The sequence below is a fragment of the Acanthopagrus latus genome, chromosome 5 (assembly GCF_904848185.1).
Source record: "Acanthopagrus latus isolate v.2019 chromosome 5, fAcaLat1.1, whole genome shotgun sequence".
Classification (NCBI taxonomy): domain Eukaryota; kingdom Metazoa; phylum Chordata; class Actinopteri; order Spariformes; family Sparidae; genus Acanthopagrus; species Acanthopagrus latus.
Genome location: NC_051043.1, coordinates 20,492,447 through 20,516,568, shown reverse-complemented (window position 1 = coordinate 20,516,568; position 24,122 = coordinate 20,492,447). Strand labels below are relative to the sequence as shown.

The window sequence follows — 24,122 nt, the reverse complement described above, 5'->3', positions numbered from 1 at the left end:
GAGTACTTGTCTTGGCTCTTGCAAACTCTCTTCATTTCCGCCACTGAATAAACTGAATCATCACACTGACCTTAACGGAAGGCACAGTGTCAAACTGTTTCATTTTATATTTGGCGGACCCTGCCACCTTTCTAGATTCAAACAGTAGTCTGGTTGAATCTAGACTTATTTTCCTCTGAGAACAGCTTTATTATTCAGTTGTGAGTTGTTATTATTTTATTACCTCATTAGTATTGTAAATGTTTTTACTTCTTAATGCTTCTTTATGCTTTTCTGAGTTAATTAAGTGGATTTTGAGTGAATGTTAAAGAACAACAACAACACGTCCCCCCCATGATCTGACGCTTTTTACCTCTATAGCTAAAACTGAAATTCCCCTAGAGAGCGGTAACATGTCACTTATTTCAAAGGATTACCCTCAAAGGATTTTTCCCTCCATGTGACTTACTTGCCCTGATGTATATCAAAAGAAGAACACACACACACACACTCTCATATAACATCAAGCACACACACTCTCACTCACACACTTACTGAGCTGACCAGCTGACAGCCCTCTTTGTCCACCGCCGCCCACAGACCACAGTCCACCACAGTCATCAAATACGGGCGCTGACATGGCCTGCTGGTGGTCTGACCTCTCTCACACACACCTCCTACTGTACAGGTTCATTGTTCGCCGGCTCACACATGGGCGCAGATCGGTGTCTCCGTGAAGCTCCACGTGCTGGCGCCGCTGAGGATTTGATTTTGGCTCATGATCCTTTTCACACATCAACAGTCCCATCACATCACATCACATCACATCTCTTGCGCCGACTGATGAGAATATGCTTCACGAGGGACCCCGTGCAGCTGCGCGAGGCCTCGCCGAGAGCGCGGCAACAGGCCGAACATCTGATGCGTGACGTCGGTCCACGATCCCGCTGTGGATGGATCTATTGACTGGGCCTGACAGGGCGGCTGCCAAATCAATGAGCAGCGGGGGCACGTGGGTGTTGGCCACATGTGCGTTTGCGTATGTGTGTTTGTAGTGCGTGTGAACAGGCGCAGACAGATGTTAGGTGATGCAAGAACACTGAGCTGGTTTGACTTCCAGGGGTTCCAGGAGGAAGCTGCAGGCTGCAAAATCAGGTAAGAATCTGCGGCCAACATGGCCAAAGTTTCTGAACAGTTGCCTCAGTCTGCAGAAGAAAAAAACAATTTTGTATGAGAACACTGGCGAAGTGAACGTATGAGCTATGCCTACAGGTCTATCTGAAGCATCAGAGAACGTTTCTTGGACATTTCTTAGGTGAGCCTACTTGAGTCTTCATTGTTTGTCTATGTATTGGTGCGGTGCACCAGCGCAGGAAGAAAAATCTGCTTAGATGTTACAGATGTCAGTTTATATGCAAGTCCCGCATTACAGCTTAATAATATATTAAAAATTGGACAGCCAATGACTCAAAAGTGGCCCCAATGACTCAGAAACTCAGAGCTCCCGTGTGTCTTGAACGACTCTGTGAGGACACTCCTACACAGAGTTTAACACCCTGCAACTCCCCCCCAGTTAGAAGAAGCCTCTGAATGTGAAACGTCCACAAGAAACTGAAACATGTCCAGTTGTCTACGATACAACCCTTAGTGTGACCACTACCTGGATAACTGAGAACCTTCATCAGCATTAAAAATAGGGTTTGTATTGTATTTAATAAAAATGTATTCCAATGGTACTGACACTTGTGACAGATGTAATACTAGTCTAGTCTAGAATTTATGACCTAAATGTTGGACCTCATGCACTGGCTGCCTTGATTGCTTGTTCCGAAGCCTCTCTTTCACTGCCACATACTGTTCAGCAGACTCTTATGTTCAATCTGGCAAAGAGATTAATTCTAAAGGAATGGAAGGCTACCGGTGCCCCTTGTTCCTCTAGGTGGATGAGGGAACTCGTGTCAGGGATATATCTTGAAAGGCCCCATAGCAACAGATAGGGGCTTTGTAACTGGGGCCCAATTATTAGACATCTTAATTCTCCTGGATGTTAGTGAGACATTCTCTGTCATGTGTTTTGTTCAGGCTGAAACTTTGATGTATGTACAGTGTCTCTGCCTGGTCCGGCTTTCTGTGGTTGTCTTTTATTGCTGTTGTTCTGTTTCTGTGTTCGGTAGCTAGTCATTTTGCTTGGTATGTATGATGAAAATATAATAACTGCGATTATATGGGTTTGTATCCAATTTAGCAAATCATCCAGTCCTACAAAGACCAGTCAAAGGGTAGAAAAGATCCACACATACCGTTTACCGAAATGTGTCCAAAACCTTCCAAAGAGACAATAAATTAAGATGAATGAACATCAGTGGGGGTTTTCCTCGCTATATATTACTTTCACATGAGCACGTCCTGCTTCTCTCAGATCACATCGGCCGCGTGCCGAGCAGAGAGGAAAGGCTCTGCTCGCTGCCAAAAAACCAGAGAAAAGCCTGTCAATGAATTGGGCAGCTAATCCTTCCCCCCAGCAGATGAGGAACGCGAAAGGACCCAGTTTAGCAGCAGATAAAAACATAATAACAGAGCCTGATACTGATGCCACTCGGGCGAGGAGCTCGAGAATGCAGAGTGACTTCTTTTTTTTCTTAGTTTGTTTTACTTCATCGTTTGTGCAACGGTGCCTTTCTCCTCCTAAAAGGCGAGCGCCACGACTTTCAACACCAGCGCGCCACATTCTGAAGTCCTCTGCGGTATTTTACGGGCCTTGATTAGCTTTTATGAATAAACTAAATGACACTTTGTGGACAGCTACGCAATCCGTGCTTCAGATGCACCAGACATTGTTATTCTTACAACGGTTTATAAGACGAGGGAGAGAGAGAGAGAAAAAAAGGGGAGTGTTTTATAGAAGTGAAACAAAGTCGTTGTAAAATGCAGCCAGCGGTCGATGTGATTCAATTAACCATCTGGGTTCGTCTGCGTGGAACCTTATTAAACCAGACGAGCCGGGGCTGCTTTGTCTCGTCTTGTAGGGTGCCATTGTTCTGTAACCCTCTGCCCCACAATTACCGAGCCCTTAAATTACAATGATCACTCTGAGATCTAATAACTGAGGGCAAGAACTCATCTTCACCAATTGTCTCACTCTGACTCTCTCACACACACTCTGCGCCGGGAAACTGAATTCGACGTTGTGTAAGCTCACTTTTAACCCTCAGGGTGAACCGAGTGAGCGTGCAACGCCACAGACAGCTAGCCTAATGCTAATTCAGACCCTGACTGCTCCCTGAGTGTCCAACATGTGACCGTTTCCTGCCAGACATCCACATTTTGTAACTTTAAATACCATGATGTCAGCATTTTCTCTCTGCTGACTTCCTCCGGTTGAGACTATAATTTGACTTTTGTTCGTGGAAGTACAAATCACTCACTTCCAAGCATGCAGTGTGCGGGCCGAGTGCCAGTTTGGATGAGCATGATTCACATTTTTCTCATGCATCAGTGTGAACGACACAAACAATATCTCTCTGAAGTTGTTTTTATTAATTTTTCCTCGGGGCATCATTAATGTCTACACTCATTTGAATTAGTTCTAAATGCAAGAATGTCACAACTTCAGCCAGACTTTAGTTTTTCATCTGTCTGTTTCATGTTTTCTCCTCACTAACTCTCATGTCATTTCAGACCCTGCCTCTCCCCCCTGCTCTGCATTACCTGTTGGTTTGATCCACCTGATCTTCTCCACCCCTTACTCACCTGCTCCTCATCAGCTAATCAGCCCCCTCAGTATTTATACTGAGCCTGTTCCCTCAGTTCTTTGCCAGATTGTCTAGTGTGTTTACTTAGCTCTCCAGCGTTCTGTATTTTTTGATTCTGATCCTGCCTGCTTGTGATTCTCCCTCTTGCCTGCTCCCTTTGGATTTGTTTGCCTCGCTGACTGACTACCTGGTTTGACCCTCGCTTGAAATTAAACTTATTCTTTTGCAACTGAACTGTTTTCTTTGTGTCGTCCTATTGGGTTCCTGCCTGCCATTTTGTGAAGCCTGACAAAGAACACTTTCAATAAATCCTATTTTGTAATATTGTATCATTACGTAAAGACGCATCATGACAGATGGAAGATATCTTATATCTGAAGACTTTATAGTGCAGACTGATGACGGTCGGAGATGCCTTTGGGAGGAGACATGTTTTATCAGATGGTCGAAGCTGAAAAAGATCCCCGATTACAGCAGAACAGTGTCATGTCACACTGTCCAACATACCCACATAATATGAAATCAATAGAGACACGACACATCATGATGATTCCTTCCTTGTCATTGTAAGTGGACTTTGGTCCAGACTGGAATATCTCAACAACTACTGGATAGTTGGTTGATGGTTGCCTGAGAAAAAAAAAATCCTAATGAAATGTTCTAATAAAAAAGGCTAATTAGCAAAGGTAAGCATGCTAACATGATTAACTAGGACGGTTAGCATGCAGTCGTTAGCATTTAACTCAAGCGCCACTGTGCCAAAGCAGAGGCCCTACCATGGGTGCTTTCCAAGTAAACTGATCAGTATATTCAAGAGAATCTAAGAAAGCAAAACCTCTTACCGCTTTACATGTTATAAAATTCACCCAAAAATAAAAATTTGGCAATTATATTTATCATATTTGATATCACAGTGCAAATGTGACGATAATATGTCAGACTTGTATCTGATATACTTCATGATTGCCTCTGTCTCCGTCTTTTTTGAAAGCCTGCTGCCTTCTGCCAGACAAAAGACCGTAAATCTGACGTGACATGCAAAACAAACCGTGCATCCCTGTGACTGACATCAGGCAGTCAGTAGAGTGCAAACTGGCTTGTTATACTCTCTCGATAATTTTGGTTCAGTTTTTTTTTTCAGATTGTAAGCATTCCTCTACACTGAGGATGTGTCCGTAGACATGTGTGCATGATTTCACTTCTACCCGTCTGATGTTTCTTCTTGCCACAAATAAACAAATTTGGTTCGATGCTTTGGGATTGAGGTTAGAACTCAAGTTTGGATTGAGATTGGGGAAGTACAGACAAGCGGAGACTGTCTTTGTGATTCTGTTTGTGTGTTTGTGTGTGAAGGAGTGGGTGGGTGATCTAAATCCTCTAAATCCTGTCTCACTTTGAGAAGAAACCCCTCCTCCCTGGTGTCTTTTGAGAAGCTGCAAGTCTTTTTCAAACCTCCCTGATACCTCCTTCCCATGCTACGAGTTAGAATTACAGTGCCATGTCATCAAAACATTTTTTTTAATATAAAATGTTCTGAGAAACTGTGATCGCGATGAGGCAACAGCCTGACAACAGATGTCCTTGATCACAGCACAAGATCTGTTTCAGTCGCGGAATTATCTGAGAAGTGGGCAGCGATTCAGGAGTTTGAAACAGAGCGAGTGAAGCGCCACACCAGCACAGTCGTAGCCTAACAACAAACCTCTGTCTGCCCTCCGTCCGGATGGGCATGGTGAAGAAGTTCAGCCATTGTGTCGGTGGACCTCTTGCATGCTCGGGATTAAAGGCACATTTTGAATTGTGTGTCAGACTTCTGGCTCTGCACGCGCTCGTGCTAATGATGACCTGAACAATTTCCTGATGCCCGTCCAGAAGATGTGCTGGAATTTCCGTTTAAGAAATGGCGATGTTGTGGTTAACGCCAGTGTCCCAGTGAAGTTCCTGTTGGCCTGACATCATCGTGCTAAGTTTGCAGCTCACATGTGATGCCATTGCTCACTGCTGCCATTAGCTCATCTGCTGTCAACAAGATTATTCAGCAGCACAGCAGCACTGATTGTGAACAAAGCCTGAGCTGGGTGCGTCTTTGATTAAACACCTTGTATCCCTCCTGACCTGTACAATAATCTTTAGCCAACACTTGTGCACATGTGGCAGACACACGACATCCGAAGCACTTAGTGTATTTGGGCTCAGGAAAACAATGAATCGCTTTGTTTGCAATGATACCGTATGTCATGTGGACTGACTCACGGCTGCAGAAGAAGATCCTCGTGCTTTGCCAAATTACATTACGTGTTTACCTTCTGAGACGTTCGGAGGACATTCGCTTTGGCACTGACACACTGACAACACCTCATGCAGACCATGTGAATGGGTTCTGCTGATTTTATTGTTTTCGGATGTGAGAAGCTCACATTTTAGGTAACTGCAGGAAACTGGGAGAAGTGATGATGATCATTAATCTTTTTCTAATTGGTCGTCTGGTGCAATGTGTCTTTTGTTGCAGTGCGTACGGTGCCATTAAGAGGGGGGCAACTACAGTCTAAATTACAGTGATAAAGGAAACTGCCAAAGATTCATTTCAATGGAGGAAATAAGGGATCATTTGGACACTCAAAGACTGCACAGGTTATACATGCACACAAGTCCTTGGAAATGTTTTAAAGTGGTTTATTAAAAATATGGTATAAATAAATATGACACTTCGGGTTACATCATTCAAATGAGACGGAATACACTGGATAGACTCTTCAGTACAAAATGATTTCATAACATCAGTTTACAGTATTCTTTTATCTGTGACAGCTATTTCTCTTCTCCCATAGCCTTTAATTTACAGTAGATACATTATTACAGTGTCAAACAAGAAAAATGCCTACAGTAGATAATGTCAGGACTCAGGTGACACAAGTGTTAAATAATCAATATAAATACCAGCACTCATTTCAGTCAAAGATATTCTCATTGTGTCTGTCATAGTTCGATGTATAAGATGGACATTAGCTTGTTTTAGACCAGACTGTTGGCAAACTAGAAAACAGATTACGCATAATGCTTCCTATTTGAATTTGAATCACTGAGGTGAAGGCGGTGTAATACAGTGTATATTTGTGTAACCTTTAAGATCAGTGCCTTGATTTTTCGTGCAGAGTTGTTGAAAATATATAAATACTATGCATAGTAAAATAGAAAAAAAACATTAAAAACAGTGTTAACATCTTAACCAGTGTGTTTTGATCAGGGCTATAGAAAAAAAAATGGTAATAGTGGTACAAAATTGGCCGTTTTAACCTCCCATTTCCATATACAACCATGCTGGGGGCCTTTTGTGACAAAACTGTCAGTTTTAAAATAAACATAGTCAATTCTTAACAACACATGCAACCCTTATTAATGGTACCATGAAGTAAAATGAATTTTAACAAAATACCTGAGTTTACAAAAAGTCACTATACTATAATATATAATACATAACCACAATATAAAATCTGCACAATCAATTGAAATGCTTAGCGAGGACATCTTTACGGCTAGTGCCAGTCTTAGTATTTCACAGTTTCAAGCTGTCATTAGCATCATCTTCCACTTCGCATGATCATAGTTCACAATGGAAGACTTCAACGTGCATGAGGACCAGGTAACAATGGAGCAATTATACATATATTAGGCACCAAACATAGGTTATAATGTAACACAATGACAACGCTTTGTAAATGCTCGAGCGAACAAAGTCTGTCCCACCAGCTCAATGTACAGCAGTGGTTGGTGTTGGATCTTTAACCAGTGTTTCAATAGACTCAAAGAAAACCTAAAGCTGTCCTGATTCTCCTTAATGTGTTGTAAATTACTGTGGCTAATTTCTCCTATATCCTTCCATAAAGCTGCATGAATCAATTGAATCAATCAACTGACCACTAGGGGTCAAAAACAAGCTAGTATACACAACCATTCAGATACAGTATTATAGCCTTCTTGCGAAGTTGCTAGCAATCAATTGCCTAATTACACATCAAGAGAGCAAGAGCTGAGTTTCTGGCCATACAGTGACATTCAAGCCTCCTCCAACACTCCTAAAAGCTTGATCTTGAGCTTGTTTAATGTTTGATTTGCTTCCTTAGGTAGTTTCTAACTAATTGTCATTAGGTAATTGCTGCTTGTTGCTGCCTATACAACCTCACAGTAATGTGCTGTAATAAACAAAAAAATTTGCTAGAAGAGGAAAAAAGCTCCATGAAGTTGCAGAGTTAGGTGATAGTTCTCAGGTTGTCGCTACGAGCTGAAACATACACGTGGCACAGTTATTTGATTCAGTATTAATAGCAAAATATTGGTTGATGCAGCTTTAAGCTAATAACCTACAACAGCAGCCTCAGTTGAAGGATAATTTCAGTATTTTTAAACCCGAGCCATATGATTACACACTTTGGTCTGTCCATGATTCATCCTTATCAAAAGTTTTGGAACTGGTCCGGTGGATCTCTGCAGCTGGCAGCTGCGACACAGCTGTTAATTGCTGCAACACAATCTTTTGGGGCAACTGAGACTTAAAGCTCTGTCCAATTGTTCTTGCTACTTGCAGTCTGAGGCTGTTACTGTCAGTGTCTGACAACATTACAGAAATTATTCATATGGAGATAGACCTTTTTGTCCAAGAATAAGATCTGTTTTGTAATCAGACGCACAAGTCTCTCTCAAGGGGAAGTCTCTGAAATCTTGTGAGATCCGAGCTGCTGCAGGAAGACGACAGTGGAAACATGAGTAAGAGTTGGAGAGAGGAGTTTAGAGCTATTTTGAGGAATTTTGCCATTTCGTTCAAAAGTCAGGGCAAAATATTTAGCCTATTCGACAATCTCGATGAAGCAACAACTGTGACCAGAGAGGTGATCTACTAGACTTGAACTGTAATCTGAAAACTTTTGGTATGAATCATTTCAACACCAAAACATGTACACATAGGGCCCAAGTTCAGAAATGCAGAAATTCCCCTTATGTACACGCAACACATTTCAATCTGGTGTCAAAACCTGTAACAGTATTCTCCAACACGTTTAGCTACAAGTTGTTTTGTGGCAGATCATACCCAGTACTGACTCTTCTGCAGTGTGGGAGTGGCTGTTTGAATTATTTGGGAAGATGACGTTGGGGAATTATTACTCCAAGAACTTATGAACATGTGGGAATCCAATGTGTTGTAAGCTGACCCTTGACTTGGTGTCATCAAACGATCTAGAACAGGGCTACCTGGGCAGGGGTGGTTTAATGGAGTGACAGTCACTGTGGGAACTGTTGTGCTTCTCTGGGTTTGGCCCTGGTAGGACTGACTGCTTGGAAGACCATTGGAAGATGGTTCCTTTTGTGCGGTAGCGCTCTGCTTCCTTTGCCGTTGATGTCGAAGAAAGACAACCAGGACTACAAAGATGATTACGAGCAGCAGCAGGGCCAGCAGTGGTAAGATAACCAGCAGTGGATTGGAGGTTTTTTGAGGGTAGGACTCTACGCGTACTGGTGTGTTCCTGAAGGGAAAATCCTCTGTTCCACGTGTTGGTTTGCCAAGAGTCGTGCTCAAAATGCTAGTTCTGTTAGAGTTTCCCCATCGGTCGCGTCCCTTGAATTTCTGCTGGTTTTTACTTGGCTGCTGGGTGGAGAGGAAAGCTGTAGAAAGGACTGACGAAGCAGTTTCATTTCTGGACGTCTGTAATGGTGTCAGAGGAGCCGATGATGTGGTTGCGACAGGACTCTTTGTGGTTGGGAAAAGTGCTGGATCATATGGCACGATTATAAAGTGCAACTCCCCTTTAGCAGGCGGCATGTTATCAGCTTTCAGCACAAACACCAATGAGTCATTTAGTTCCTGAACTCCTGTCATGTTGGCATTCAGCTCCAAGGCTATCTTCTCCTGCATCACCTCTTGAAAGGTGAAAGACTGAGCTGGTACAGCTCTTTTGGACATTTTAGGTTTTGTTCGCACCACCTTCCCATACTTGGGATGGGAGATCATCTCAAAAACAGGGTCACTATTGCTGATATTAGCCAATTTGGAGGCATTTAGAAAGCCAGTGTTGAGTCTGACAGCAATCCCATTAGGAATCCTCAAACCATTACCAACCTTGATCAAAGGTCTGACAGTTATGTTTAGTACTTGGCCGGTCAGATTGGTCTCTGAAGTAAAGGCAGTGAACTCAAAGCTGTCTTCTGCAGAGGAAAGGGAGATCATATGGTAGGACAACCTTCCAGACTGGAGGTCCTCCTGCTCGAACCGTGTTATCTCTTGGTTGTCCTTCAAAAGTTTGCCAAAGATTGGGGGCCGTGTAATCTGGTAGTGAACGGTGACGTTTTTCCCATTTGACTGAGCAGCAAGGCTGTCCTGGGTCAGTGATACTGATGTCTTGCCTTGCTCCAGTGTCAAACCAGAGTAGTTGACCAGAGAAATGGTGATTTCTGTTACTTCTAGGTTGAAGAGTTTATATATTGGTTTATGATGGCCATCTGTGACACTGAAGTAAAACACTCCCGAGATGGAGCTTCCATCATGGATAAAATAGACACTTCCGTTATTAATTTGGGCTTGGGTGAAGGCCACTATTGACTCGTTCAGACTTCCTTCAAGAGCTAAGTAACCATTGTTTGGCTTACTAATCACAGAGAACTTAATATCATCAGGAGGATTGTCCAAGTCTTCCACTTTGAGATTCTCAGGCCTGATGGCTACTGTATCTCCTTGTACCACCCTCAGACTTGGAGCTTTGGTTTTCAGCAAAGGTGGCTGGTCATTTACGGGTGTGACTGTAATATTGAAGCACTCCTCAACAACATCTTCATCATCTTGAGGGCGCTGCGCTGTTTTGCCCTTGGGATTTATCCATGCGCTGAACAGGAAAGAATCACGAGTTGTCTCCGAGTTGTCGTGCTTGTAGGTGATACCGTATTTGTTAACAATGAACTGGGAGAAATTTGGTTTCTCCTTGGTGAGGTTTCTCTCACCCACAACTATGACACCATGCTGAGGCAGAGACGTCACCTGGAACCAGACCTCATGGGAGCTCCGCTGAGGTGTCGGCAGCTTAGACATCAGGTTAGTGGCATCCAGCTTGGATTCATCAATGATGACACTTTCCCCTTCTGTCACCTCAGCACCTAGCACCAGGCAATCATTAAGTTAATCACAGAGAACAACATTGTTTAACAGTTTTAAGTAATAAAACCATAAACAGCTGCCAAGTCAGTGGGCTTTAGCCATGCTAGTGGCATGGCTCGAGGTATGGCAACCTAAATTGGATGGACTGGCAACATTATTGAGACATCTGTTGTCTCTAGAGGATAAGTGTGCTGACTTAACATTACCTATAGCGCCACCATGAGGCTGACATTATAGGTTTTAAGTGCAACTACTTTGGTACAAACCTTGTTGTCCCCATCAGGATAACTTGTTATTTGATAATCTCTTGTCTTTTCTTGTATCACTGAGTCACAAACTGCATTTTGTAAGTCCCAATTTATGGCCAAAAAGTGATGACATTCCCCTTCAACCTGAGATGTACTTCGGGTTAAGTGCTAATTACGGGGTTTCTATGATTTTCAACACATTAAATCTCAGCCTTTTAATAATTAATTAGACAAGTTTCAATTGATTTAATGCCCATGCTGGCAACAAAAGTGCTTAGGATATGAGAGAGTCCCAGAATTACTTACAGTATTCAATTTACTCTTTGCTGATGCTCCTGATGTGAATACTGAATGACTTTGTGTGATGGCATGCATTCAGTTCTTATCCTTATTCCGGGAACCACTTCACAATACACTAGCTGGGTGTGCTCTGATAAATTCTGACCAGCATGCACCGTTTACAGGGTTACTGATTCTATGTTGAAAAGTGAGACTGAAGTAAATGCAACTTAACATCAAACATTTAAATCCAAGCATTTAGTACAAAATGTCAAAACTGGATTTTAGACACACATTTTTAGACACTCACAGATTTTAGACTTCTTAAGGAACTGTAGAAACCCAGTGATGAAGAAATGTTAGCACAGTTATTCACTAATCTAGGATCGGTACAGTCACAATTATACTAGCTTTAAGTCAACATGTTAGCAGTGTTATTATGAGCATGATAGCACCATTGTACAGCCTTCAAAAAACTGTAGTGTGAGTGTAGACTGTTCATACCTGTGTTTGCAAGCAGGACTGTCTTGTGTTCAGGTCCAGTATTCTCATATGAAATGTCTATTTTGAAGGTCTGGCTGTCCAGAGAAGTGGGCGGTGAAGTAACAGTGAAGGTCATGGAGTCCATGGCTTCCCAGCCCACTGACTCGATGGGGGTTTGAATGTACACAACCTCTTTCCTGTTTACCTGATGCACAAAAACAGCACAGATCCTCAGGCGACTGCTGCTTTAATCAACTGTATAAACACTTCAGTGGCCTTTATTATTCTTCACCTTTCTGAAAGTCATTACTACAGCATGTATAAAATGTCATCACTCATTTAAAACTGGATTGCTCAGCAGTAAATAAAGTACACTGAGCTTCACAGCTTTAACTGTGTCACATCATAATCCATCAGTAATAATTGATTACATAAGAGCCGTACATTTCCCATTTTGCTAAAGAAGCTAATTTCCTGAATGAGGATGCAGAATATCAATTATTCATATTGTGGAAATCTGCCAACTTTCTACACGAATGGAGGAACTCTGTTTACTCTTAAACTGGCTCACATCCCTTTTATTTGATTTCATCATACTGCTTCGTGTTGATGTGACCTCCAGTTGTTCACTCACCATGTCTTGTGTAAAAGTGGAGATGTCCACTGTTGAATTATCAGGGTTCCTCATCACCAGGCGTCCAAGTTTGGGGTGGCGAATCACAGTGAACGTAATTACGCGGCTCGAGGTGTTACTGATGTCATTGGTCACTACTTGTAAATCCTCATTTGTGATGGGTGTAGAAGAGCCTGGAGGAAAGACGTGAAATTGAATTAAGAAAAATTACCAATGAAGTGAATTGGATAATCAATCATGAAGCTGTCTTTGACAAGAGATTTTTTTTTTCTTGTTGGGTATTCATTTTAGCTGTGACCACGCGATTAAATCGCTTGTGTGGCTGCGTCAAATGTTGCAAGTTTTCCCCTCTGGAAGCATTTCACATCTTTTTCACTCGAAATTATGCAAAACAAGCTCTGGAATAGACCGATGAGAGTCCTTTGATGTGTCACATTAAAGCTGCACTGCAGACATCACAGACTTTTTACAGCACTGTCCAACTGCAGTGCGGGGTGTTACATAAAATACAAACAAGACATTAAAAGTGGATCAGCTCCTTGTAGGCATGGAAATCTTCCACTGGTGGAAAATGAGAAGAGAAAGATCTCCTGTGCATGATAAGGAGACGACTACCAAGAGATTCTTTTCTCTTTAGATGAATTTCACAGATTTCCGTAGCTCAGCTGCCACTGTGGGGATTTTATGTTGCCTAAAAAAAGACAGATGATAAATGATTGAAAGCAATGATAGAAGGAAAGAGGGGTCGAAGCACAGTGAAATTCATTCATCACTTGTCGTGAGCACTCCCACCATCCTTGTCTGGCTCTCATGGGAAATTTCTCAGAGGAAGAGGGAGGTGGGCTTCCTTTTTTTTGTTTTTTTCCACTGCAAACCGATCTTGCTCTTTATCTGCCTATGTTGAGTTTTCTCTGTGCGGTCTGCATGTAAAATGTAGAGAATATGATCAAAATACATTAAAATATTCTTGTGAGCTGTTGAGTCCATCGAGATGAGAGAAAATGTGTTATACATTGTGACAAACATGCTGCAACCCCTGCAGACACACCACTGTTCACTGTGTTTGAATCTTTTTGAGGCATTTGCTTTTTAAAATTGTGAATAATGATGAAAGGTGATTAGAGTTAGTCATGCAACAACATGCGACTGAGAGAGTCCATGTTAGAATAATGTTTGAGCGCCAGTATACTCCATCAGAAGCACTGGTCAGATGGCCAAACAGCTGAGAAAACCCCTCCAACCAAACCTTTCTGACAGTGGAGTTAAATGGGTGGAGTCTAACATTTCACCCATGTCATGCTGCCAGCTGTGCAGAAGTGAAAAAAGTTTGGTGGGTTTGAGCCTCTCTTGTACATCTGCTTTTTGAGCTCATGAGCAGCAGGGGTAGCGACTGCCAGTAAAAGCTGTCTGCTCTGGGTTCCCCCTCTCAAGTGACACAAAAATTGTGGAGGTTGTTGTGGCTGTTTGAGACTGAAATGGATGACCTGTCAACACTACTCAGGAATGAACTAACTTTTCTTTTTTAAAAAGTTCTTTTATTTATAATTAAAGCAGCTACAAGGAACTTGGGTTGGTTCTGGCAGCCCCTGTGGACAATAGCGGTATGAGCACCACAGCCTTTTTTCATTAAGATCGTGAAGGGCTAGTGTGTGCATTGGCTTTGAAAGCAAGGGAAACAAAGACGTAACTGACGTAACTGTCGGGTGGACGCAGGGCAATGACGTAATGTATCTATTTGTGGCCATGGAAGATCAAAAACCTAAATGTGACAATAGTAAAACAAAGTAAAATTAATTGAAGTGCCGCACCTACAGACTACAGAGCAGATGCTTCCCTCAGACTGAAAGGTCCTCAATTCACTCTCAGTGCTTCACTGTAAAAAATAGCTTTGATTTTATGATGCTCCAACCCCAGATAAGTCAGAATCCAACCTGTTGACAGGCATTAAGACAGATCAGTCCAAACTAATATATCTTTTTAGTAAGGACACAAATACAGCATTATCATATCAGCTGTTTAAAGGGAAGGGAAGGATTCCTATAGAGGTTAACATAGCATTTATATTTTATGGAGAAAGCACAACGCATTTGCATTGAAAGAATTGTAAGCAAAGTTCCTTTTATGAAGAATCACTTTGCTAAATCTGGTGCAATATTTGCAGGCACCACAATGACTTCCTGTCACAACACTTTCAGGTAACAACACTAGTGTCTTAACGAGCCATATGCAAGCATTTAGTGAGGAGTCTTTGCTCAGTTTAACAGACAGCACCCAGACATTTGAGGACTTTGAGGAAGAGGAGAAAAAAATTAATCTCACCTCCACAGTGTGAAAGTGTTTCATGTCACCCCTCACCCCATCAAAACCCTTCATTGTCAGTTAAAGCTCCGGGCCCATCCACCCCATCCCCCTCCCTCTGCCCCGCCTGGCACAAAGCACAAACAGGGCTGCCTCAGACAGACAGTGGCACAGCTTTTCAAGTACCCACTCACCCTGTGGCTGGGAAGCTCAGCAGAGCGTGCCAGTTGGCAGTTTCCTACCCTCACAATATCCTTTCCAATCTAACTCACAAACCAGACCACTGGAAATCTCAGAAAACCTTGAAATGTGTTTGAGGACACAGATGACACCCAGTCGGCCTATTTTTAGCTCCTGAGTATAAAAAGTAGCATTTCAAAAACATTAAGCAATAACAGCAGCTGATTCACCAGTCTGGTATTTGGGTAAAGTAATGACTTGGCTGTTGGGAAGGTGCTGAATTATTTAAGCAAAGGGATTGCAGCAAGTGCTGTACATAGATGCAGGTTGAATCTTACTAAATACAGCAAATGAGAGGGCAATGTGTGACCAACACACATGCTTAAAACCATTAGCTAAGCTCTAACAACAGAAACTAAAAAGAGGAATTACTTTGCATATAGATATTAATGGTGCAACTAAAAATGACTACAACTATTTTCTGTTTCTGTTCATTTTTATAAGGCACCGTAGTTCATCACATGACACAAAATCCTGTAAATAACATTTCTTTTTGTGAAACCAAAAAAAAAAAACAGCCATCAAAAGATGATTATAAGCACAGGTGGAAAGTAAAGTTTGGCTTTTTCTAGTGCGCATACATCCACGTGCACAAGTCCATGCAGACCCCCACTTTTAGCTTTCTTCTTTAACCTTACTTGTTTTAACTTTATTGGTAAATTCTTTAAGCTGCACCCTCTCTAAACATTTTGGTTGCGGGTATTCTTTTGGGTTCTTTTAGCAGTGGAAGTAAACATGTAATATCCCCCATGGGGATCAAAAATGTACTATTCTGCTTTTCTGGTTTAAATGATGATTTTCATTATCATTTAAGCTACCAATTATTTGCACGATTAAAAAAAAGATCTTTAAAGACTTGCTACAAACTCAAAATTGGTTCTTATGTTCAACCAACAGCCCCGAAACCCAAAACTCACTGTCAGGGTTAGCTTTTTTTTTGGCTTGAGAAATTACTGAAATTATTAAACAATAGTTGGCAACTAATTTTCTTTTGATCCACTAATTGACAAATTGACTAATGGTTGCAGCTCTGGTGTGTACGAAACCAGTGACTAGTTGCTGACTTGAAGGATGTGTTACAGTAAAGGATTCATCTGGTGATGACAAATCACAGGAAAATATCCAAAAATACATTTATTCTACTAACAAGTGTTGTCTGTGTAACTTAAGCCTGATGTTGCCTATTTGTCTGTACAATAGACGCCCATTGTTGTCCAAAAACTGAAACAATGAGCCACATTGTTGGACTGGGTGACCTGTTCCTTCATTGAGTTTATTTATAAATAAGTCAACAAACATCATTCTGCTGTAAATGCCTCAGCACCAAATGTGTATTAAAAAGTGTTTGAAAAAGTCCCCACCGACTCGACTATTTAGTCCACTCTCAGTAAATTACATCATCTCTTTTCAAAGTTAAACCAAATATTTGTGACCCGTTTTGCGCCACAGTGTATAGAAGAGTAAAAGGATGAGAGATGCACAAGCACATTATTGTTTGCTGACCATAATATACATATAGTCTTGAGACTATATTTATATTAGATATAGACTCTATTAGACTCTTGAATGAGAAGTCTCCAGTCTAAATGTTAGTTTACCTGGAAACACCTTGAGCGGACGGTTTATATCCAAACTGAGGACCAAAGCTCTGGCAGTAATGCTGAAGATCTGCCTGGGAGTGAAGTTCACACCATCATTGGCTTGGAAGTTGAATCCTCCTGACATGGCGCCTGGAAATGCAGTGAAAACAAAAAATTAAGTCAAGAGCTCCACCTGTCAAGCAGCCTCTGAGGCAAAGTTGTTAGATTCTGTCCGTCTGCAGTGAATCAAGAAACAACTGCATGTAGTTTTGTGAGTACATGTTTTCATTTGGTTCTTGTGCTGGAGCATATTTACAAATAAACTGCGTCTGGTCCCTGCTAATAAACATAAAACATAAAGATGTGCCAGATGCTGCTTTCAGGAAACCACAGTGTGAGTTAAACATTCTCAATAAGGGAGTGTTCGATCAAAATCAACTGTCTACACCACTGCAGGTGTGTGTATGGTATGTGTGTGTACAAAGAGACATTCTTCTACATATGGGACGGATGGGATGGGTCCCTTGCACACTATTATTACAACCTTTCCTTGCGGTACGAGCACAGGCAAATTAAAAGTAGATAGGAATCAGAGCAGTAAGCGGAAACCTGATATGACACCACCAAATGTTCACAGACCTTCTCCACTGTTTTCACTGAGTATAAAATATTATCACCTACAACCTGGTTTTAGCCCAGTCTGTCTGTATCAGAGCTGCAAATCATTAAACAGCCGAAGAAAGAAATTGCAATTTTTTCCTGCTGATGATTCATTGTGAGTTGACAAAGCCAATCGAACCACTAGGAAGAGCCAACGACACCTTCTACTGGACACAAAGGGAACAACAACCGCAAGTTATCAGGAGCCTTGAATTACTTCTGATTGGATCAATACATAATACATTAACTCAGTACATCAGAATAAATGAATAACAAAAATGTCAAACACCTCTTTTTTGTTTCTGATAACAATTTGCTTAGAAATCATTCATTTGAGCAGCAGAATCACAACATGATGAGACTGTGCAACCAAATACAAATCTAGTTAAAGAAAATACATTATACAACAAAGTACAGTACCCTTACAAATGGAAATAGTCTTTTCTTCTTTGATAACATTCTGAACAAAAATACATTTGTGTCTTTTCTGTTATTCAAAGGAGTTTATACTAATTATTTATTGTTTTACATATAGTTTTTAGTTCTTTTGTAATTAGTTTGTAATTTGGAGGTTGATGCACGTCTTTGGCTCTCTGACTTCTCCTGTACCCACTGCAGCTCAAACTCATATTTAATCAATCTGACATTTATTTTCTGATAAATTGATTAACTGCTCAATCTATGTCAATATTTTTTAACATCAATATTGATTAGTTCACTAATTATTGCAGCTCTAACCACCTGTTCACTTCTCTTGTCTGTATTTATGCTGTTTGTATGGTGTGTAAGTCTTTCCTGGCTCCTCAAAAATGTTTTTACCTTTGTGAACAAACAGTAGCTGTCCCTGGTCTATGTGTGCCTGGGTAAAGTTGAGCACTTCCTTCATGGGGGCGCTCTTCAGGGCCAGATGTCCGTTACTGGGTGGGGTCACCATGAAATGTAGTTCCTGCGGGGGCGAGTCCAGGTCCTGTGCCCTTAGATCCTCCGGCCTGATCTCTGTCACTGAGGACACCCAAACCTGGACACAAGATGGATGAGGACAGAACAGGTGCCATCTGTAATCTACATGACAATACAGACCCCCAGGAAGAAGGGAACAGAGATGCTTTGTTTGACATGACTCATGATGTTATTTGACAGCCAAATGTGAGTTTGACATTTATTTGGATAGATGCAAGGAATTACCGTCACAGTCTGTTGACATTACAACCTGTTTCCATTTATGGATGCCAGTCTTTGAATACATTTTTAAAAAAATATGATTGTCTGTCAAATAGAACAGGATTATATCTAATACTTTTTTTGTTACACCTTATCTCTGCACATGTAAGAGCCAATTTAAAGAGGAAGAGAGACACATAAAGGATCAGTGGAAACAGCTAATGTGTCCTTGACATTCATCACATACAATGCAGCCAGGAGGCTGTGGGTGTGAGCTCTAGGGCAGTTTCACGTGTTTCTCCCTCTTGCCATTCTCCTGTCATTTTCCACTATACAGTTCATCATCCAACAAAGAAGAACTGAAAAATACTCTCTGTCGGAGGCGCCTGAAGACAGAAAGACAATAACAACCTATGGAAAAAATGTCACTCTGAGCATCACCCAAGTCACATTCAACAACATAATTCAAATGGAGGACATCTCAGGACTAAATATAACCACGCAGACTGTATACACGGTTGGATTTACTGCAGAGTGTTCGTGAGGCACAGTTAAGATCCTGCTTCCATGTAAATTCAAAGGCCTCACACTGACATGAAGGAACAGAGGAACTCATTGAGACACAGAACACAAAGCTACTGAAGCGTGCAGGGACTTGACAACAAAGGATGAGCTTCTATAGTCCAGACCGGAGCAACTATTGCATAATATGATGTCACTGTCCCTCATGCAGGTTGCAATTCCACAGTAATTACTGGAAGGATGAGACAAAAATCACAGCAGACATTTAGACTTTGTCAGAGCAGGAAAAGCCCAGGTGTTACAACATTAACAATGTCCCAGGGAGTGAATACAACTGAAGCAGCTAAGTTGAATTTAGTCATCATCAATTTCTATCAAACAGTTCAAATACAACAGTACTTAGACTGAGTTAAAACCCACATGTACGCATGGCAACTACTGTATTTTATTAGTTAGTTTTATTAGTTTTTTGTTTTTGAGGTTGGGTAACAATTGAACCCATTACCTCTTTTTTAGCCTCACTGGGACTAGGGAAATGAAAACAAGTTGTGTGACATACTGACAAATAACTGCTTATAAACAATAAATGTCATTATTAGGTTTGGTTGCCTATTCTAGAGTGTTTGCTCGTGTAACATATATCTTTATTTATACATATACATATTCATAAATTCCAGACAGATACATTTCCTGTTACAACTGTTTTTAGCAGGCCATGTTGACGTGCTAGCCAGCCACATGATACATAGCATTTTATATGAAGGATGTGATCACACCAATATCTCAGTGATCACACTCTAACTAGCATTTTTGCAGGAAAGTTCACACGTTTGTTCTGTTGACAGCGTGAGAAGCTGATGCACAACAGCTTCTGCAGCCTACCCGACATGAACCACAAGAATGTGATACAATCTGATTGTAAAAAGCCATCAATGTCCCAAACTGAAGGCTGAGGTGTCACTTGCTTGGCTGTTGAAAGTGTTGGTCACTGGAACAGAAGCATGGGGTACTTTTTCAATTAGCACATGTAAACCACATCCATCAACCACACGGTACAACACCTACGTGTCCGTTGACCCTGTGAGAAATGACTTCAAGTCCACTGATCGCCCACTAAACAGGAAGTCACAGCATGGATGGGTCTGATGAGTCGGATGAACAACATCAGTGTGACTCACCGTGTTCAAAGAAAAGACATATGAGATCAATTTGCACAAACGGCCCTCCCTTGGAGTCAAGATCAATCCCTCAGAAATGACGGGGTGTCTACCGCTCATCAGACCACAGAGATAACACCCAGGTACAAAACAAAATCACACCTTTGATCTTTCTTAACGAATCCCCATGAGGCTTTACCGCTTAAGCTCGACTGTTCTGATGTCTATTTGTTGAGGCGTTTTTGAAAAAAAAATGTTTTTGTTTTTATTTCTGCTACAAATAACGCAGTTTTATCCCAACTTCCTTCCTTCATTTAATCACATGTTGCTTGGCCTCAAGCTTCCCTCCTTTTGTCAGAGGATCATATCAAATAAAACTACAGGAGACTTGCAGCTGTATGACACAACTCCAAATGCCAAAATATAGTAGTTTTTATTATTCCTTAATGTCTGTCATAAAGCGTGGAAAACCGTAACAAGTCAGAAGGAGGTCACCTATTAATGCCACACCTACAAAGACATTTGTTTTGAATTAAAACATGTCAGCAGATTCTACATCATAGCTACATAACTCAAGTTGTTTGATGGCATAATGATAAGATTAAACCTAGAACTCATTGCATGATGTTTCTTTTGTCTGTATTGTTTTTTTTTTTATTTTGTCAGAAACAAATAATGTATTATGTATAAGAAAGACTTATCCATTTTACAGTAGATGTTATTTTGTGCTGCACTGATGTTTATGGGTTTCTTCAACATTTGCCAAGCTTATATGACATATAAATATAATCTCTGTGGCACAGTTCAGAAATAAAAGTGTCCCTTTTAAATAATGATTCAGAAAACATCAAAACTGTTTAAAAACTAATATGCTCTGATGAATGATATGACAGACACCTAACTCTGTGACTGTAAGAAAACCTGTACATCTCTCAACATCTTCCACAGCTCAAGCACTGAGATGAACTGCAGTGGTAGAGAGCCACCTTGTGGACAGTAAGACTCCAGCTTCCTGTCACCTAACATCAAGTAAAACATGATATAATTACTACTGATAACACTGAACAGGACGGATTATAAATATGTCCTTACTAGTTTGTCCAGCTCCTTTTTAAAAATATTCTTAGAGTTTCTGAGTAAAAATACCTGCACTGAGCTGGCTTCCCAGTCTTCGTCAGTGCAGTTAACTCAAGAAGTTGCTCTTCACCCGAGTCTGCAGTATCCCAGAGGAATTTGAGGCATTTGGGGCAAAGCTGCAGAGACAATAGAGACCTACACTTGAGCCTCTCCTTCCAGCTGGACCTCGCCCAGCTTTCTCACCACTAAAGCTGACTGAGCACAAGTCAGCACTGCTCAGCACATTGACACACACGAGAACTGTGCGTCACATATTCACAATGTGTGTGAGCAGACAGATAGTAAATAAGCAGTAGTGTTTTCTTTGTATGCGCAGAGAGATGTGAAGTAGATGAAAGTGGTGTGACCTGAAGCCATGTGTTGCAGTGTTTGCTATTTCCAGGCCATGCCATCGTGTCACTCAACACTAGGATGCTGTAAAATGGGACTCAATACAAGCCACATATTTTTGACCTTATGTCCTTGTAATGCCCAACGTTTATTTTCCATTTGATTTAAACTCTTTTGTCTTTATAAGAGGCCTTACAAATCATTTCCAGTCAACCCAAAGTATGCAAAATAGCAGCAGCTCCCTATTCAGTTCATTGAAGCAGCATTGCGTGCAACTGACCCACTAAAAAACAGCTTTATTTTCAAGCTAGGAGAATCTGTTTAACAACTTAACACCATAACAGACCGCCCTACAAGTCCAAGGCATCTCTAAATGTATGTCAGCGTCTGTTCTGTGCTTCCAGCCACCCTAGACCCTCCTCCACATAGCAAACATACTTTCCCTCATCCAGCCAGCCAGGGCTACTTGCAACACTGCCCGCATGAAAATTGTCTGACAGAGCGCTATGGTGCCAGACCTGCTGGTTAAAAAAAAAAAAAAAAGTCCAGAGTTTAAATTTAGAGCAGCAGTGCAGACTCACCCTGAGGACCCTGTTGGCTGTAATAACAGGAGGCTCATCGTTGACAGCTGTAACCTGGATGTACACCGTTTGGGGTGCACTCTGCTTCCTCAGGCCTGTATCGTTGGCGACCACGGAGAAGTTGTCAGCTAAGGTTTCGCTGCTGTCATGGACATAGTAGATGAATTCGTGTTCCACCTGATTAAAGAAGATGGCAATTGTTAGGGAATACCTGGAAGAATTTGATCAAAAGACAGGTATAAAGCACCATAATTATTTGTGACTCTCGGGTCACTCTCATCTGTTATTGCATATGGAGAAAGAAAATTAACACATAGCTGCTTTGTTACATTTTAGAATTAATTGGGAGCACTTACAACAAGAGATTCTGGCCTGGGTAGGATTAAATGAAAAGGGGGTCAAGCCAGGGTAATGCTATTTTTGCAACTAAGGGTAAAATGTTTTTAGTAAGATGGTAGGACATGAGCTCTGTGGCTTCACTATTATTTTCAGGTCTGACATAAATACTGCAGTAATTACAAATCAAATTATTTATGCATCAGTTGACCTGCAAATGAACTTAGCAAATTATGCTTATCATTGCTATACAGTAATTTAATTAAGAAGGCACTTTAGCTCAGAAACATTGTCAAAATGCCTCTAAATATGGGTCAATTCTGAGAGCATCTTCTGTTCTAAATCATTCCATGACTGTAAAATGAGATGGCAGACATGTTATCTATGTCTTCAGAGTTAGTTATAGGCATAGAAAGTATTATCTCAAACCACTTTTCTCTAATTGAACAATGTTAAGAGAGTCTATAAAAATATCTCACCTGCCTCCTGCTGAAAGAGGTTATTGCCACACCGGGTAGTCGGGAGTGCTCAATGTGACCGTGCTGCGGGGGCACAGTCAAATTGTACAGGAAGTTGACTCCAGCAAAATGTCGGTTGGTAACTCTGAGCACATCCATGGTCAGTGCCTTGGAGGCGCCCTCGTCCAGAGTGATATTAGAGACCTGAAGTGGGATGAGGCGTGGGATGATGTCAACAGACATCCTAATGTCGTTGACATCAGTGACCCCGTTGGTAGCATCGAGGATGAAAGTGTCGTTGACTTTGCCAGGCTCCACCTGCATGTACTGGATGTTCCCACTGTTAATGTCCTCCTGGGTAAATGTCTTGACAGGGGATTGTTTGGTTCCGATGTAGCGCTCCTTGACAAAACGCCGGAGAAAGCCATGAGAGGGGGCTACCTTGATGGTGAATACAATCTCAGATGGCAGGTTGTCCTCGTGAGTGACCTGCAGCAATCAGAAAACATATTCACTGGTTATATTTGAAATGTTCCATGTGTCACTAAAGTTTAATTTTCATTTGCTCTTAATGTTACTTGGCATCATTGTAAAATGTAAATGCAAACACTGGTCAGCATTCAGTTTCTACCTTTTCAGCTGCCTTAAAATCAAAACTGGCCTTCCACAGTAACATTAGTGTCAATTTGTCCTTTAATTACAATTTAGATTATCTGACAGATTTTGCTCCCTTGTGATAGCAAAACTAAGTCACAGGATGAAGGTTGTTTGCCTATTTTAATTTTTTCAAAGCTCATCTAGGTTTGGAAGGGGAAAAGAAGACAATGTTTAAAAGTAAACATTGTTGCATATAAACAGATCAGCCAATATCTGATATGTATACGCAGATATCTCATCCCAACTACTTGCAGAGAATAAATAAATATACTATCTCATATTATGTTAACAATGTACACTATATCATTATATTGGCATGCCCATTGTGAAACCCTATTTGTTATTAATGTTATAACTAGAATGCTCATCATTAATATCCTCCATAAAGAAAAAAAAATGTGATCACTGTGATCATTGTTGTCAAACAAACAACAAACAAGAAAAGAATATGGTATATGTGATATATGGTATTTAAATCATTAAATTAAATTA

At 41.1% G+C, this 24,122-nt stretch overlaps 1 protein-coding gene across 1 annotated transcript in view; it reads right to left on the bottom strand.

Moving 5' to 3' along the window:
* Nucleotides 1-6,388: 6,388 nt before the first annotated feature.
* Nucleotides 6,389-24,122, bottom strand: part of cspg4b (chondroitin sulfate proteoglycan 4b) — a 28,031-nt gene continuing 10,297 nt past the window's right edge. The window contains exons 4-10 of the mRNA XM_037099019.1: nucleotides 22,995-23,462; nucleotides 22,180-22,356; nucleotides 18,111-18,309; nucleotides 16,650-16,781; nucleotides 12,514-12,686; nucleotides 11,901-12,084; nucleotides 6,389-10,868 (exon numbers count right to left, since the gene is read on the bottom strand). Coding sequence (XP_036954914.1) covers nucleotides 8,809-10,868; nucleotides 11,901-12,084; nucleotides 12,514-12,686; nucleotides 16,650-16,781; nucleotides 18,111-18,309; nucleotides 22,180-22,356; nucleotides 22,995-23,462 — 3,393 coding nt within the window. The 3' untranslated portion in view covers nucleotides 6,389-8,808. The remainder of the gene's footprint in view (nucleotides 10,869-11,900; nucleotides 12,085-12,513; nucleotides 12,687-16,649; nucleotides 16,782-18,110; nucleotides 18,310-22,179; nucleotides 22,357-22,994; nucleotides 23,463-24,122) is intronic.